The sequence below is a fragment of the Phacochoerus africanus genome, chromosome 5 (assembly GCF_016906955.1).
Source record: "Phacochoerus africanus isolate WHEZ1 chromosome 5, ROS_Pafr_v1, whole genome shotgun sequence".
Taxonomy (NCBI): Eukaryota; Metazoa; Chordata; class Mammalia; order Artiodactyla; family Suidae; genus Phacochoerus; species Phacochoerus africanus.
The window spans coordinates 90,761,967-90,778,600 of record NC_062548.1 but is presented as its reverse complement, the minus strand read 5'-3'; the positions used below and the strand labels follow the sequence as shown (position 1 = coordinate 90,778,600).

Genomic DNA, 16,634 nt, shown 5'->3' with positions numbered 1-16,634 from the left:
ATAAAATTAACCATCACACCAGCTGTATTTCTACTCAAGGTCATTTTTGTCCTAATCCAGCTACCCACCTACCTTGCAGTGTTTTCTTGTTGTTGTTGTTGTTTTTAATAAAAATTACACCTACCTTAGTGCTGTTAAAATACTTCAATCAGTTTACCAGGAACTACCATTTTTTTTTATTCACTTCTAGTTTGCTGATGGTACAAGTTTTTGTACCTCCAAGTAGTCTAAGCCACCCAACACACGTTACTAACCCAGCCTTCATTTTGTGTTTACCTGTTGCCAGGTAAATATGTCGAGCCTTCTATAGAAGTAGGTTCTTGTTAGATATGCAACTACAATGGTTGTTGTAGTGGTTAAGCTGTTTTTTGCTAACAAATTTATTTTTGGTTAGACTGCAAATTTTAGAAAAAATTAAGGCACAGTGCAAAATTTTTGTAGGTCCAGAAATTATTGTGATATAACTTGCTTAAACTCTTTCATTGCTTGGTAGCTTAAGCTGAAAAATTATGGGAAAAGACAAGGATATCAACATTATAGTATATTGTATTTAATTTTAATTTGGGGAATGAATGCTCCTAGGTTCAAAATCTATAATAAGGATAAATAAGGACATTTAATGTAATATAAACTTCAAAATATTATTTCCTTGTGAACTTCATTGAAATTAAGTAAATTTAAAGTTTCTGAGAAAACAATTACTCAGTATATTTCTTTAAAAAAAATACTTTTCTAAGAACAGTTGGTATATATAAGTTGCCAGAAAGGAAAATTAATAAAGCCAAGAAATCATAATCTTAGCACAAGAATAAAGATCACTGTTTAGGTTGTTTTTTTTTTTTAATCCAATATGTCAAGCTTTTTACTTTCCAGGTTTTGTAAAAATTCATCTGGATTTTAATTATCATGGGAACTAAGGTTTATTGAACAAAATAGCAAGACGGTTTTGTTATATGAAATAACTGTTACTCTTAATAAGAAATAATGATGTTTTCTCCTAGAAGTAAATATTTTAAAATGTTTAACAATAACTTTTAATTGTGATGTTGATTCCAATTCATTCAGTAAGAGTATTTGAGATGCCAGAAACTCTGCCAGGCCTTGAGGCCAGTCTTGTTTTGTAAGAATCCACATTCCAGTCAGGGGATGGGCACAGACATGGCCGTCATGATTCAGGGTGCCGAATTCCGACCAGTGGTCTGAAGAAAGTACAATGGATGCACACTGAGAAAGTGCTTCATCCTGCCAGAGAACCAGAAGAGAGATGCTACCAGAGAATACTATATTATCATCAGATTTTTTTCAGTCTCCTATACTTAGAAAGAAAACACAACCAAAGCTTCTTTGCCCAAGGGGGAATCCCTTTAAGGCTGGGTGGGTACCTTGTCATTTTGATGTGTGTATGTAATTCTTCCTCTGTGTGCCTTCACAGGGTTTTGTAACAGGTGGAAAGGATGGAATTGTGGAGCTCTGGGATGATATGTTTGAAAGATGCTTGAAGACTTATGCCATTAAAAGAGCAGCATTGTCAACTAGTTCAAAAGGTGCCATTCCTAAGTATGCAATAGAAATCTTTCTGTTTCTAGGGATGGAAAAGATTTTACTAAAGTTCTTGGAAAACGATCACCAAATCAATTCTCTTTTTTTCTGCCACATTCAGAGTTCTTGGCCCCCAGTAGAAATATCAAGAATGATTGTCTAGTACCTAGTGCTTTGGAACTATATAAAGAGAATTTATGTAGTCTTTATCCTGTTTTTATTTTTTACTGTATTAGATATAACATTTACAATATTAAATACAGTATGTCCTCCCTCAGGCTTGCTTTTGGAAGATAACCCTTCAATTCGTGCCATCACTTTAGGACATGGACATATCCTCGTGGGAACAAAAAATGGAGAGATCCTGGAAATCGATAAAAGTGGACCAATGACACTGCTTGTTCAGGTATTGTGTTTGTACATATTCTAAACCACAGTTTACATGAGAGCTGGAATCAGGCTGCCGCAACGGGGGCCACTTAGGGTGCAAAAATTAAGGAAGCACTTGCTCTCAGGGTCAGGCAAGTGTTATATTAATTACCTATTGATATATAACAAATTACCACAAACAGCATCTCAAAACAGCACTTTTTATATTATAGTTTCTGTGGGTCAGGAGTCTGAACACAGATTAACTGGGTCCTCTGCTTAAGGTTTTGTAAGGCTGCCGTAAGGACTGTGGTCTCAACTGAGACCACAGTCCTTGTGAGTGTCGGACCAAGGGCTTCCGTTTCCTCTCTGCCCTCAGAGGTTACCTGTAGTTCATTGTCACATGCGGTTCCCCAACCCAACTGCTTGCTTCCTCAAAGCAAGCAAAAGAAAGAGGAAAAAATAGGTACTACAGTGCCTTTAAGTAATCCTCACATACATGTCATCATGAACATCCACCCCCTTTGCCGTATTTTGTTGGTTGGTGACAAGCCACAGGCTATACCACACTCAAAGGGAGACAATTACACAAGAGTGTGAAAACCAGGAAGAGGATTCTGAGGGTCACAGCATGCCCAGTATGCCCTCTGGCTACCAATTATTGATGCTCCTACCACGTGAAAAATACCTTCCCCCCTTCTAAGGCCCCCCAGAGCCTTAGCCCTTTACAATATCTGCTCAAAGTCCATAATCTCATCATCTGAATCAGGTCCAAATATACTCCTTAGGTATATTTCCTCTCAATCTGGCAAAAACCTGTCACACTGACAAAAAATTATTTGCTCTGCACACTTACAAATATGTAAGTGTCTCCTTAGACTTCGTGCATCATTCTAGTCTCAGCCTTGACTCACATAAACATGTAACATACTCTTTACAAAAATCTTATTCAGGTAAAATCAGATTAAAATTAACATCAACAGAATCCTCTGATCAAAGATGTGATCAGATTTCACCTAATGGGAGTGTGCAGAGGTGAGGAGATAGTCCTGCCCAATGTGGTGATGGAGGGACCTTCGTTATGGATGAGAGAGGCATGGGAAGGGAGGAGAGCGTGCATTCAGAAGGTGGCCTGGAAGGAATATGGACCAGTTATCTAAGCTTTACCTCCTTCTCTTACCTAATTGATGCCTGTGGCTGCTGTTTCAGGACCAACCCCCCCAGATCCCAATGAAAGAGGCCCTCTGATTTGCTATAACTTAGAACAGGTCTGCACACACACATCATGGATCAGGTCTTTTAAATGCATGTGCCCAAGCCCCACTCCGGATATCTTGAATAAGAATCTGTGTTAAAAACCAACTTGAGAAGCTCTGTGCTGATTACGCTGGGTAGCCCAGGTTGAGAACTGTGCTGAGATGTGTCCTTGAGGCCTGACTTCCTTTTTCTCCAAGTGTTCCTGCCTTTGTGGTTTCCTTCCAAGCTGATTTCCTTTTCCTTCCAACCATGACTTATTATTTTATGTTATTGAAAATTAAGTTTCTTTCTGATCCCCAAATGTTTGAGACTTTAAATTGTTTGCTACATGCTATATTGCTAAATGTGTTGTAAGATTTATACTGTAGTATGATTTAAACAGCCATGTAAGACTTAAAACTCTACCATTTCAAATTTTAAAAAGTATAGTAGTTGAGCTAATTTTATTTAAATATGTTTTAAACTTGATAATAAAGACTTTTCACTTTTTCATTCTCTACAACTCTCTTCTTTACTGTATTTGTTTCTGATGCTCTAATAATACAAATAACCATGAGTGCCATTTATGTGTCAGGAAGTACTGTTGTACAAAATTCCTCTCTCATCTCCATGACAAATTTGCTCCGTTGTAATTATTTTATGGATGAGGGACCCAAAGCCCAGTAAATTGCCCACAGCCGCATGCTAAGAACTACAGGGCTGGGATTCCCACCAAGCACTGCTGGAGACCAGAGCCCTTTCTTTGTCATTATACCAGGCTGTTCCCCACATGTTTCTGTGTGGAGATACATGAACATGGTGCAGAAGGCACAGCTCCCAGAGCCTTAGGCAGGAGCTGGGGGATCCATGTTCTCTCCTTAAATATGCGCCATGCTTTTCTTTTTTTTCAGCCTCTCTCTCTCCACTTCTGGGCTGTCACTCATTTGCCCTTGCCTCCTAGGTAGAACTCAGTAGTTCAGTTCAGTCAATGTTTGTGTGTTCCTGCTGAGACCAGCCCTGTGCTGTGTGCTGTGCACAGTGGAACAGGGCTTCCTCTTCTCTTGGAGCTCACAGTCCTCATCTGAGAGGTGGACATGGGGCGGGGCGGGGGGCATTTAAGGAACAGTAGCGGCAACATGGTTAAGACCATCAGTTAGGCTGCTATGAGAAAATTTCAGAATCACTTTTCCAGTTCTGGTAGCATGGCACTTCAGTGTCGCTTGGAGTAGGTTGCTGATTTTTTTAAGAGAATAGGTTGGGGGAAGAGAGAAGTGACAGGAAGTGAGTACTGAAAATTCCCATTGTGGTACTTTGAACATAATCAGCTTTCACTTGTGTAGCTGGTTATGATCAGCTTTATGGATGGTCAGTAGGAAAGAAATGTCCTAAGCTCCTTGCCTTGTGCTACCCAAGAGACTTCCAGCTGCCTCGCTCACTATCCCTTCCTATGTCATATAGGAATTAAAGTACACAGTCAGATTAAGGAAAGATGATTTTTAAGTCAGTATATGAGGCAGTGGTTCGAAAGGGACTCAGAGCCCCCAAACTCTGTCCTCAATGTTCAAAAGGGCTTCATCTGTAAAAGAGCCCCAGGCACACTGACCTCTGACGCATCCTCTGACCATGACTTTGGGGATAGGAGGCTTCTAAAGGGGAGAAAACTAGAAAACTGGGGGTGTGGGGTGCTCATATCAGATTTATTATTAAATCTAATAAATTCAAAACAATATCTACACCCTTCAGCCCTTCTCAGATATTTGAATGTCAGCTGTGTTGTGAACTGTGTATCTTCTGCCAAATTACTCAGACAGCTTCCCATTTAAACTAGAATTGACCGATTTCTCTTTGAAGAGCCACTTGTTCCCCAGAGAATTCCAACTACAAACACCTTTCAGATACCTGCACATGGTCTGCCTTTTTGCTTTACTAACAAAGCCTTTTTTTCCTTTTTTTTTTTTTTTGTCTTTTTGCCATTTCTTGGGCCACTCCTGCAGCATATGGAGGTTCCCAGGCTAGGGGTCCAATTGGAACTGTAGCTGCTGGCCTACACCAGAGACACAGCAATGCGGGATCCAAGCCGTGTCTGCAACCTACATCACAGCTCACGGCAATGCCGAATCGTTAACCCACTGAGCAAGGCCAGGGATCAAACCCGCAACCTCATGGTTCCTAGTCGGATTCGTTAACCATTGAGCCACAATGGGAACTCCTAACAAAGCCGTTTTATAATTAGTCCTAAAAAGCAAAAATTCAGTAAACAATCTGGTCTGTTTTATTGTCCCATATCTAATTTATTCTTTACACTGCTTTATAGACTGATAAATGAGAAGAATCAGATTCATTTCCCCCATTGTTCATTTGTTAAATACTGTTTCATCGAAGTTATTACTCTAAGTCAGTTAAGTGTGTTTCTGATAAAACATCAGCATGTGGAATTGGTCCAGTGCTTGTCAAGTCCCTTCAGTTTTCTGTGTTCACTGGATAGAACAATTGGTGAATTAATGCCGAATGTGACCTATACCCAGGACACTTGAAATGAAGATTTAGCTCTATTTCTGCCCTGCCAAATGCTGGGCATTCAAAGGAAAACATGGAATAATTAATTAACAGGCTATTGCTGTCTAATTCCTCTGACAGATAGGTGGTAACTACATCTTTTAGAATATGGTTTTATTGATGAAAGTGGTTCGTATCGTAATCAAGCTGTTTAATGAGAAGATACGCATATACTGTGTTTATTTGATGTCAAACAGGATAAAGTGAGGGCAGCACATTATTCCCTCAGACTTTCTAAGTCAAAGGATGTTTGGCATCATAAAAACAAACCTTGGAAGCATGTGAATCCATACTTTACTTTCCAAACAGATGCTTTAACATCATGTAGGCCCAGCTTTAGATTCGAATTCAAATGAAATTTTATTCAGTGCAATCATTTTGGCTGAAGGAGGCTCCTACTGTGTTTATTCATATTTGCACCTGTTTGGGAGCCTCTCAGGCCAAATGTGCAGCACAAGCCTGCAAAAGGGCTAGCCAAGAAGCATGGACTGACTTGATGTTGCCTCGTTTCCTCTCCCATAGGGGCACATGGAGGGAGAAGTGTGGGGGCTGGCAGCTCACCCCCTCCTGCCCATCTGTGCCACAGTAAGCGATGATAAAACACTTCGGATCTGGGAATTATCCTCCCAGCATCGTATGCTGGCGGTACGGAAACTCAAAAAAGGTATGCGACATCACCTTACACATCTCTAAAAGTATTTACGACTGAAAGTATTGAATGCGCTATTCATTCATTCAGCTCATATTTACTGAGAGCACCTATTATGCTCCTGAGTATGCTGGGCAACGGAGGTTTAGTGTTCGTCTCTGTATAGCTATTCACATGTAGCATTGTGCCGGCAGGCTGGCCTGACCCATCAGTACCCAGCTCTCGTCCTCACTTCATTTTCTTGCACTGCACAGACATTTGCCACCTGGGGGCAATATGTCCTTCCTCTTCTCATCTAGAACTGTGGGAATCAGTTTTTTAAAAAGCATCAGCTCGTAAAGAATGCAGTTTGTTTTTATGTTTGCCGGTCTCCAGAACTGATTGTATTACTGAACAATGAAAGGCAGCATAAAAATAATAGTTAATATCAAGACATGAATAGATATGTGTTGAATACCTATTCACATTAGAACTGAAGTAAAGCAAGAAGTCCAAATGCAGCAGACATTGACTAAGTGGCTTCTTTATATCAGGTTCTGGGGATCCCAGGAGGAACAGTCACAGCTCTAGGGCCAGAGATAGACAAGATTCTAACAGAGTCCCAGCAGCAGCTGGTCCATTCAAATTGGGTAATTTGAGGAGAGTCTCAAAATGGGACTGTTTATAAAGGGGCAGGCGAGGTGTAGGGAAGTGACCAGGGCTCGTGCAGCACGGTGCTGCTGGTAACAGCCGGGCACCACTACCAGCCCTGGGTCTGCAGGGGCAAGAGGCAGGGAGTTGCTAGAACCTTTAAAGTAAGAGCTGTGTGAGAGGACAGGCTGGCAGGAGCTGTGGTCATCAGCCTGGAGACTCAGCGGCATGCAGTGACCCTGCAGGGAGGCAGCCAGGGGACGTGTGCCCCAACTCCCCATCCTCTATCCTCCTTTCCCTGAATCCCTCCCTCCCGTCTCCTGCTCCTGCTGCCCCTTGACCAAATGAATCAGAAGCCAGAGGGCGAGGGAGCCCATTGATAAGAGTTCACACAGGCCAGCTCTGGGTCCAGAGCAGGGTGGAGAGTGGGTGAGGACAAACGAAAGATCTCTGGCACAAGGATCAGAGCAAGGCACATGGCCAGGGACAGCTTCATCAGGGAAGAAACATGAGAGCTGAGGCTCAAAGGATTTGTGAAAGTTAAGGCAGAAAAGGATGAGATTGGGGTCTGGCCCTAAAGTGTTTACACATAGACATGGGGAATGTGTTGTTCTAGGAAGTGAAGGAAAGGTGTCAGGACAGTAGTGACAGCCAGGATGGTGGCTCTATTGCTGAGCCAGTGACTTGCTAGCATTTTGCCTTTGGTTTTCATGAACCCAGTGAGTAAGGCCTTACAAATGAGGAAACTGAGGCACAGAGAACTTAAGTCATTTGCCCAAATTTGCAGAACTAGTAAGTGATGGAACTGAATTCAAGCCCAGGCAGGGTGACTTCCAAGAGCACACCTGTGGGCACTGCAGGGCGCTGCCCCCTCCACCATGCTGTCTCTCTTTACACTGGGCTTCCGGGTCTTAGTAAGCGGTGGGTCCAGGATTCCAACCCAGGGCTGACCCTAAAGCCCATGCTCTTACCCACTGCAAGATCAAATAACGGCCACGAATTTATACAGGGTAAAAGGACAGACCAAGGCCTCACTGTGAGTGACTTGAATTTCAGACAGTGGACTTTATTCACTAGTTTAAAAATTAGTTCAGAAGAGCAACTACTAACACATCTTAGATAGGATGGCCATTCAGCGTAGTTCACAGCTGATATCCTGGTGTAATTATTAATAGCTCTCTCTTTCACTCTCAAGTGTCCTGGTTCATACAATAAATTATTATGCTTGACCTAATCTAATGAGTCTCCTCAAAGGCAGACTGGTCTTTCTCTTCTTTCTGCACTAGTACATGCCTGATCCATAGTAGGTAAATAACTGCAACATGAATGGGTGGAGAAAGGGGGGAAAGATAGTTTAGAGGAACCAACTTAAAGTTACTGGTGTGAACGTGGCTTTCACATGCCATGAACCGTGGCCAAGGGGTGGGTGTGGAAGCTCAGTTTGGAATGCTGTACCACAAGGCTGCATGACTGTCCCATCCCTGGGCTGTGTTCACCAAAGTCTTGACAATAAAAACAGGGCGGAGCTGGGTGTACTCTTAAATAGGATTCCTATTAAATATATCCTCACAGGGTCCGTACTCCTCATTCAAAAGTGTCTCCCTGTGGAGTGGGAGCAAAGCAAAGCAGTGGAAAGCATTGCTCATGTAGCAGCCTCAGCCCAGACCTGGTTAGTTTGGCAGACACTTCTGGAGAGAATGTCCACGTTCCATTCTTCTCATGACAGCAGAGGCAGGAACAAAATCTTCCACCTCGAGAAGCATGCATTGTGGTCCGTGGATCAGGGAATTAGAGTGCCTAAAAGGACAACAGAGTGCCCCAAGCAAGTTTTGTGTGTGAGGCATGATATTAAAAAGAGTTTCCAGAAATTTTATTACAGAGCTCCTGTTCTTAAGTATCACCTCTGGGTAGCAGAAATGTTGGTTATATTCATCCTTTATCCCTTTTCTCCATTCACTCCACTTATGTCTTGAAAACTCCAGGTATTCAGATACAAAGAAATGAATGGGTAAACCTCAGAGAAATTGAAAACTTATTTTTCATATTATGACCGTTGTCCTTGGGTTTGGAGAGAAGAGATGCTTTATATCATGAAGTTTTAGCTGTTCTCACAAGTCGTGTTAATGTAAAGACACGGTCTCATGTTCATGCACGTATGCACATTACCCCCCTCTCTTTGTGTGGTTTGTTTTATAGCAAAGTCAGAGATCATAACGATGCTCTTTGTGGGTCCTCCCATAGGTGGAAGATGCTGTGCCTTCTCCCCTGATGGGAAAGCCTTAGCAGTCGGCTTGAATGATGGGAGTTTCCTGGTTGTAAATGCTGACACTGTTGAAGACATGGTCTCCTTCCATCACAGAAAAGAAATGATCTCTGACATTAAGTTTTCAAAAGGTGAAGATGGCAGCAAAAGACTGTAAAAAATAGCTTAGGACCCAAAGTTACAAGACTGGACTCTTTTTAAATATTTCCTTGACCCTTAACCCATTTAAAAATGCTAATGTTTTGGTGTTAACCATGCATTTTCCTTTACAGACACAGGAAAATACCTTGCCGTGGCATCACATGATAACTTTGTGGATATTTACAATGTACTGACAAGCAAGAGGGTTGGCATCTGTAAAGGTGCTTCTAGTTACATTACACACATTGACTGGGACTCTAGAGGTAATGTATGTTGTGGCTTTTAAAATATAATTTGTTTTTTAAAAAGTCATGTCCATCCTTATATTGTTCCCAGAACAAATGCCATTTGAATTTTAAAGAAAAACAGGGGGGAAACTCACAATATGAATGGTTTTAATTTTTTTTTCTTTTTTATTTTCCCACTGTACAGCAAGGGGGTCAGGTTATCCTTACATGTATACATTACAATTACATTTTTCCCCCAGCCTTTCTTCTGTTGCAACATGAGTATCTAGACAAAGTTCTCAATGCTATTCAGCAGGATCTCCTTGTAAATCTATTCTAAATTGTGTCTGATAAGCCCAAGCTCCCGATCCCTCCCACTCCCTCCCCCTCCCATCAGTCAGCCACAAGTTTCTTCTCCAAGTCCATGATTTTCTTTTCTGAGGAGATGTTCATTTGTGCTGGATATTAGATTCCAGTTATAAGTGATATCATATGGTATTTGTCTTTGTCTTTCTGGCTCATTTCACTCAGTATGAGATTCTCTAGCTCCATCCATGTTGCTGCAAATGGCATTATGTATATGGAACAACAAAAGACCCAGAATCGCCAAAACAATCCTGAGAAACAAAAACCAAGCAGGAGGCATAACTCTCCCAGACTTCAAAAAATACTACAAAGCCACAGTCATCAAAACAGTGTGGTACTGGTATCAAAACAGACAGACAGACCAATGCAACAGAAGAGAGAATCCAGAAATAAACCATGACACCTATGGTCAATTAATCTTTGACAAGGGAGGCAAGAACATCAAATGGGAAAAAGAAAGTCTATTCAGCAAGCATTGCTGGGAAACCTGGACAGCTGCATGCAAAGCAATGAGACTAGAACACACCCTCACACCATGCACAAAAATAAACCCCAAATGGCTGAAAGACTTAAATATACGACAGGACACCATCAAACTCCTAGAAGAAAACATAGGCAAAACACTCTCTGACATCAACCTCATAAATATTTTCTCAGGTCAGTCTCCCAAAGCAATAGAAATTAGAGCAAAAATAAACCCATGGGACCAACTGAAAAGCTTTTGCACAGCAAAGGAAACCAAAAAGAATGGTTTTAATTTTATAATCCAGAGGCAGCTGCTGTTAACATTTTAAGTATTTTTCCATCTTGTATTATTATTATTATCATTATTACTACTACTACTACTACTGTTATTATTAAGTCAAGCCATTGGGTTTTAAGACAGTCAAAGATATGTGATGCCAGAGCAAGCCACCAGTCCACATCTGCGTATGGCACGCTGTATCCTTGCCACACTGTATCGTCTCCTCACTCCTTCCCCTTTTCCTACCAAATCTCATCTCCTGGAGAACTGTCCAAGAAGTTTCTAGTAATTTCCATCCTCCATTGGAGGTAGAAAACTGCGTTCAGCTCACCTAGACTTTCTCTGCTCTCTAAAACTCCCAACCTTCCCCCACCTCCTCCAAGTCATGCCCACAGATGTCATAGGGATTTGTCTATTTATTTATGTAACAAATCTCTTAGCACATGCAAAGTCTTAAACCAGAAAATGTGGAGGATCCAGAATGGAGTGAGACGCGGTTCCTGCTCTCTGCAGAGTTTAGAACTTTGTATGGGAGTCATACTTGTGCCTGAACAATACAAGAGCACAGACTAGGTAAGGCATGGTTATAAAGGTGGGTCAAGGGGAAATGGTAAGCGGGGGAAAGGGGGTTTCCAGTGGGCCAAGCAGCATTAACCACCCAGGTGCAGCATCCATGCTTCTTTAAAAACCCATCCAAAGGATTTGGCTGATGTTGAGTCCAGGGCAGGCGTTTAGGCATAGGCAAGCTCTCAGCTTTCAGAGAAGCTTTAATCCTTTGTGGTAGAAAGTGGTATTTCTGAGGAAAGAACCGGCAGGAAAATCTGCAGAGCCTTTATAGAAGGATGACCTTTGAGATACATCTTGAAAGATGAGTACAAGTTCAACAGATGATGAAGTGTAAGACAGACGAGCATTTCAGGCTCAAAAGGAACGTGGTGTACCGCTGTGTGGAGGTAGGAGGAACAGGGGGGATTAAGAAACAGTGATGCTGAGTGGCTGAGGGCATGTAGAGCAGGAAATGCAGAGAGGCTGGCTGAGGCAGCCAATAAAGGACTGTTACTTCATGCTAAGGAGTTTAACCTGAGCTTTATCCTGCAGGCATTAGTAACTCTGAGGGATTTAGAGTGGGGCATTCCCTACCGTCTAGAGGAGGGTAAATGAACCTGGAGCTGGAAAGCCACTAAAATAAACCAGGAGAAAAAGGTGATGAGGGCCTTGACCAAAGAGAGAATATTTCAGAGATGCCAGAATATTTTTATCTCACTTATTGCTTGAAGTAGTGGCCAAAGACTGATCCATCTGCCAGGCAGGGGTTACTTATTTGAACTTGATTTAAGCATTACAACCTGCAGGCGTTTTCCATCGCACAAGAAATGGGAAGAGGGCATGGCATTTATTGTGGGAGGTGCAAGTCCTGACAAGAGCAAAAAGAGATCAGATAAGTCCCTCTCACTTTCACGCCAAGGCCATCTGGACACAGTGCTGAAGGCTGAGGCTGGCACTTAGGTTGAGCAGGACACTGGCCGCCTGGGAGGCATTTTGAAACCAGGGAGGCCTGGGCCGGGGGGATGGGATGGAAGCAGCTGCTTCTCAACCCCCTTCTTTCCCACTCTCTGCTTTATCTTTTTTATTTATTTATTTTTTTGTTTGTTTTTAGGGCTATACCCATGGCATGTGGAGCTTCCCAGGCTAGTGGTCTAATCAGAGCTCTAGCTGCCGGCCTACATCTCAGCCACAGCAACACCAGATCCGAGCCACATCTGCGACCTATGCCACAGCTCACGGTGACATCAGATCCTTAATCCAATGAGCAAGGCCAGGGATCAAACCTGCGTCCTCATGGATACTAGTCAGATTTGTTTCCGCTGAGTCACAACAGGAATTCCCCTTTATCATTTTTTTAAAAAGCAAGGATTTCACCCTATCTGTTGCTGACTAACATCCCTAGATATGGCCACTTTTGAAAAAGATTTAGAACAGTGAGGGTCATCTTTATCCATATGTAGAATAGAATGTGGTGAGTTTTATTTAGAAGCCAACACACACACACACACAAACAAAAGGCTTGATACAACATGTGAATCCCACCATCACAGTGACTGTTAGGCAGTTAAAACCAATTATTATTTACATTTTATGGAGTGAAGGGGCAGGAGAAAATGGGACATAGGAAGAACATCATGTTTTGATTGGGAAGGTTTCTTTAAATTATTTTAATTAAGATAAAATACACATAACAAAATTTACTATCCTAACCATTTTTAAGTTTTTTTATTTTAGAGTATAATTGGTTTACAATGTCATGTTAGTTTCAGGGATACAACAAAGTGATTCAATTATTTATATAAATATATCCATTCTTTTTCAGATTCTTTCCCCATGTAGGTTATTACAGAATATTGGGTAGAGTTCTTTGTGCTACAGAGTAGGTCCCTGTTGATTATCTATTCTTTATATAGTAGTGTGTATATGTCAGTCCCAAACTCCCAATTTAACTCTTTCTCCCATGTTTCCCACTTGGTAACCATAAATTTGTTTTTGAAGTCTTTTGAGTCTGTTTCTGTTTCGTAAATAAGTTCATTTGCATATTTTAAAATTAGATTCCACGTATAAGTGATATCATATGATAATTGTGTCTGTCTGACTTATTTCACTTCATAGGATAATCTCCAGGTCCATCCATGTTGCTGCAAATGGCATTATTTCATTCTTTTTTATGGCCAAATAATATTCCACTGTGTGTGTGTGTATACACCACACTTTTATCTATTCCTCAACTGATGGTCATTTAAGTTGCCTCCATGTCTTTGCTATTGTAAATAGTGCTGCAATGGACATTTGGATGCATGTATCTTTTCAAATTACATTTTCTCTACATATATGCCCAGAAGTGAGATTGCTGGATCATATGGTTGTTCTATTTTTAGTTTTTTAAGGAATCTCCATACTGTTCTCCACAATGGTTGTACTAATTTACATTCCCATCAACAGTGTAGACTATTTGAACCATTTTAAGTATACAGTTCAGTGACATTAAATATATTCACATTATTGTGCAACCATTACCACCGTCCATCTCAGAACTCTTTTCATCTTATAAAATTGAAACCTTCTACTCATTAAATAGTAATTCCCCTTTTTTCCTCCCCCATCCTCTGGCAAGCACCATTCTACTTTATGTCTTCTTGAATTTGACTATTCTAGGTACTTCATATAAGTGGAATCATACAGTATCTGTCTTTTTGTAACTGGCTTATTTCACTGAACATAATGTCCTGAAGGTTTATCCAGGCTCTAACATGTGTCAGAATTACCTTCCTGGAGCTCCTGCTGTGGTGCAGTGGGTTAAGAATCTGACTACAGTTTGATCCCCAGTCTGGAGCAGTGGGTTAAAGGCTCAGGCATGGTCACAGCTTCAGTGTAGATCATAGGTCATAGCTGCAAATCAGATTCAATCTCTGGCCCATGAAATTCCATATGCCACAGGAATAGGCATAAGAGGAAGGAAGGAAGGAAGGAAGGAAGGAAGGAAGGAAGGAAGGAAGGAAGGAAAAGAAAAGAAAAGAAAAGAAAAAAGAAAAGAAAAGAAAAGAAAAGAAAAGAAGGAAGGGAATTACCTTCCCTTTTAAGGCTGAGTAATGTTCCATTGTGTGTATATGGCACATATGTTTATCCATTCATCCATCAGTGGACAGTTTGTGTGCTTACACCATTTAGCTATTATGAATAATGCTGCTGTGAACATGAGTGTGCAGTTATTTTGAGTATATACCCAGACATGGAATTTATGAATCAAAAATTATTCCATTTTTAGTTTTTTGAGGAGCCACCCATACTGCCCTCCCTGGCAGCTGTACCACTTTACATTCCCACCAACAGTGTTCTAGAGGTTCAGCTTCCCCACATCTTCACCAGCACTTGTTATTTTCTGGGGTTTGTTTTGTTTTTGATGGTAGCCATCCTAAATGAGTATGAGGTGGGACATTGTAGTTGTATTTGTGTTTGGGGAAGCTTATTGTTTTTTTCAGTCATCAAATGTGTTGTTGGCCCTGTATCAGATGTGGTATAAAAAGGAGTAGATCCCAGGTGAGAAGAGCGAGACCTTAGCCTGGGCCAGTGGGCTGCCCCGGTGGAGGCCCCTGGGTAGGGGTCTGAATTCAGGCCCTCAGTGTGGAGCCATCACTCTGCAGGGAAAGAAGCACACCTCACTATTTCCATATCTCTTCTCAAAGCCAAAGACTGTGGTCCATCTAGTGTTCAGAATGATGGAAAGGGCAGTGAGAGTAAGGATGCTGAGGTCTTTGAAAAGCCACGATGCCTCTCATTCTAAGTGGCCATTTCAGTCAGTTAAAAGGATCAGACCAAATGGTTTCTGTGGCCTGAGAGGAGAATAGAATATTTTTGATTTTTAGGGAAGAGTTACGCCACCTGGAGAGTAAGAGTGAGTGTGCCCGTGAATTTTCCCCGGTTTAACTCCAATTTCGTTGCCATGAGACATGTGTCATACTGATATTCTTGTAGTTCTGATATCCCAGTTCCTAAAATGCCTGCCCTCAAGCATGTGTCAGGCTGCCTCAAGATCAGCCCAGCTTTTCGCAGCAGGGCCTGCAGAGGGTAGTGAGCAGAATACGGGAGCAGGGATCTGTTTCATTCCTTTGATCTTGTCAAAAATAGTGAAAGCATTTGCCAGAGCCAGCTGGCTCATCAGGGCGGGGAATGGCACAGCCGCCAGCCTCCGCAGTCTTCCGTGTCCATGGCAACCGCAGGTCCTAGAAAGGGAAAAGCGCATGGGGCTTCTGCAGGAACCCAGCTACCCCTGAATGAATGCTTCTGCACAGAATGCTTGAAGAAGAAAGAAAGATGTGGAAAGAGAGAGAAAACACAGAAGGGTATTTTCTAGCTGCCATTAGTTCATTTCCAGAAATGTCGGAACTGTGAGATCTTTTTACCAATTAACAGTTTGAGCCACAATATTACGTCTCATATCCATTTTCATTGCAAATGGCCTGATGTGTTTGGTACATTTAATACCAATTTTAGAATTGTTTTAACTTGTAAATTAGATAGCAACTGGGGTGGCATGTATGAATCACTCTGTTGATTTTAAAGTTCTGTGTGCGCAGTGTGTGTGTTACTGTACCTGTTTGGTGATGAGAACAGCAGCTGCCTCTTTTATTTCTCCTATTCTGTGTGAGTAGACATTTCTAGTGAATAAAAATGTGAGGATTCCAAAAGAATAGGGTTGCTGTTATTCAGGGACAAATTATACATGGATTATAGACTTTTTGTTCTTTGCCTCTGCTCCTGTGCTCAGAATATTTCTGTAGTTATAGATTACAGCACAGAAGCCAGTGGGGGTGGGGAGTGGTGACCTAAATAGTTCCTCTATGCTAAAAAAAAACAAAAACAAAAACAACAACAACAAAAAAAAACCACAGTTTAATATCAGCAGTAAAGAAAATTTGGAGGAAAACCACACCCATAATTCTACCTTTCTAACACAAGAATAATTGATTTTTTAAAATATCTTCGTATCCTTGGTTTCAGGGAACAGAAACCTACTCAAGCAGTTTAAATTTAAAAAGAACAAAGACTGACTTTACTGGGAAAATAGGGATGTCTCACAGACTCCAAGAGCAGGAAGCCATATCTCTTGGGAAACTGGCTCTAGGAATGAATGGGAAAATGCCTAGAACCCAACCTGGCAGCTCCCTTCCCCTCCTTTCCTGTGCTGAGGCCCCGTGTCCTCTGCTCTCCAGGGCCTGGTACCTGCTTTTGATCCCTCTCTTCGCAAAGCAGTCTTTCCCTAATTCATTTGCACATGACTCACTCTTTGTTGCCCCAGAATGCCAACTTCAATCTCAAAGTCCACACTTCCTCCCAGCAAGGCCTCCACTGATATAGCCTAAGATT

The 16,634-nt window shown here is 41.6% G+C and overlaps 1 protein-coding gene across 1 annotated transcript in view; it reads left to right on the top strand.

The window, feature by feature from the left end:
• EML6 (EMAP like 6) overlaps window positions 1-16,634 on the top strand; it is a 290,302-nt gene that overhangs the window by 213,449 nt on the left and 60,219 nt on the right. The window contains exons 19-23 of the mRNA XM_047782077.1: window positions 1,433-1,544; window positions 1,818-1,945; window positions 6,223-6,364; window positions 9,221-9,373; window positions 9,515-9,646. Coding sequence (XP_047638033.1) covers window positions 1,433-1,544; window positions 1,818-1,945; window positions 6,223-6,364; window positions 9,221-9,373; window positions 9,515-9,646 — 667 coding nt within the window. The remainder of the gene's footprint in view (window positions 1-1,432; window positions 1,545-1,817; window positions 1,946-6,222; window positions 6,365-9,220; window positions 9,374-9,514; window positions 9,647-16,634) is intronic.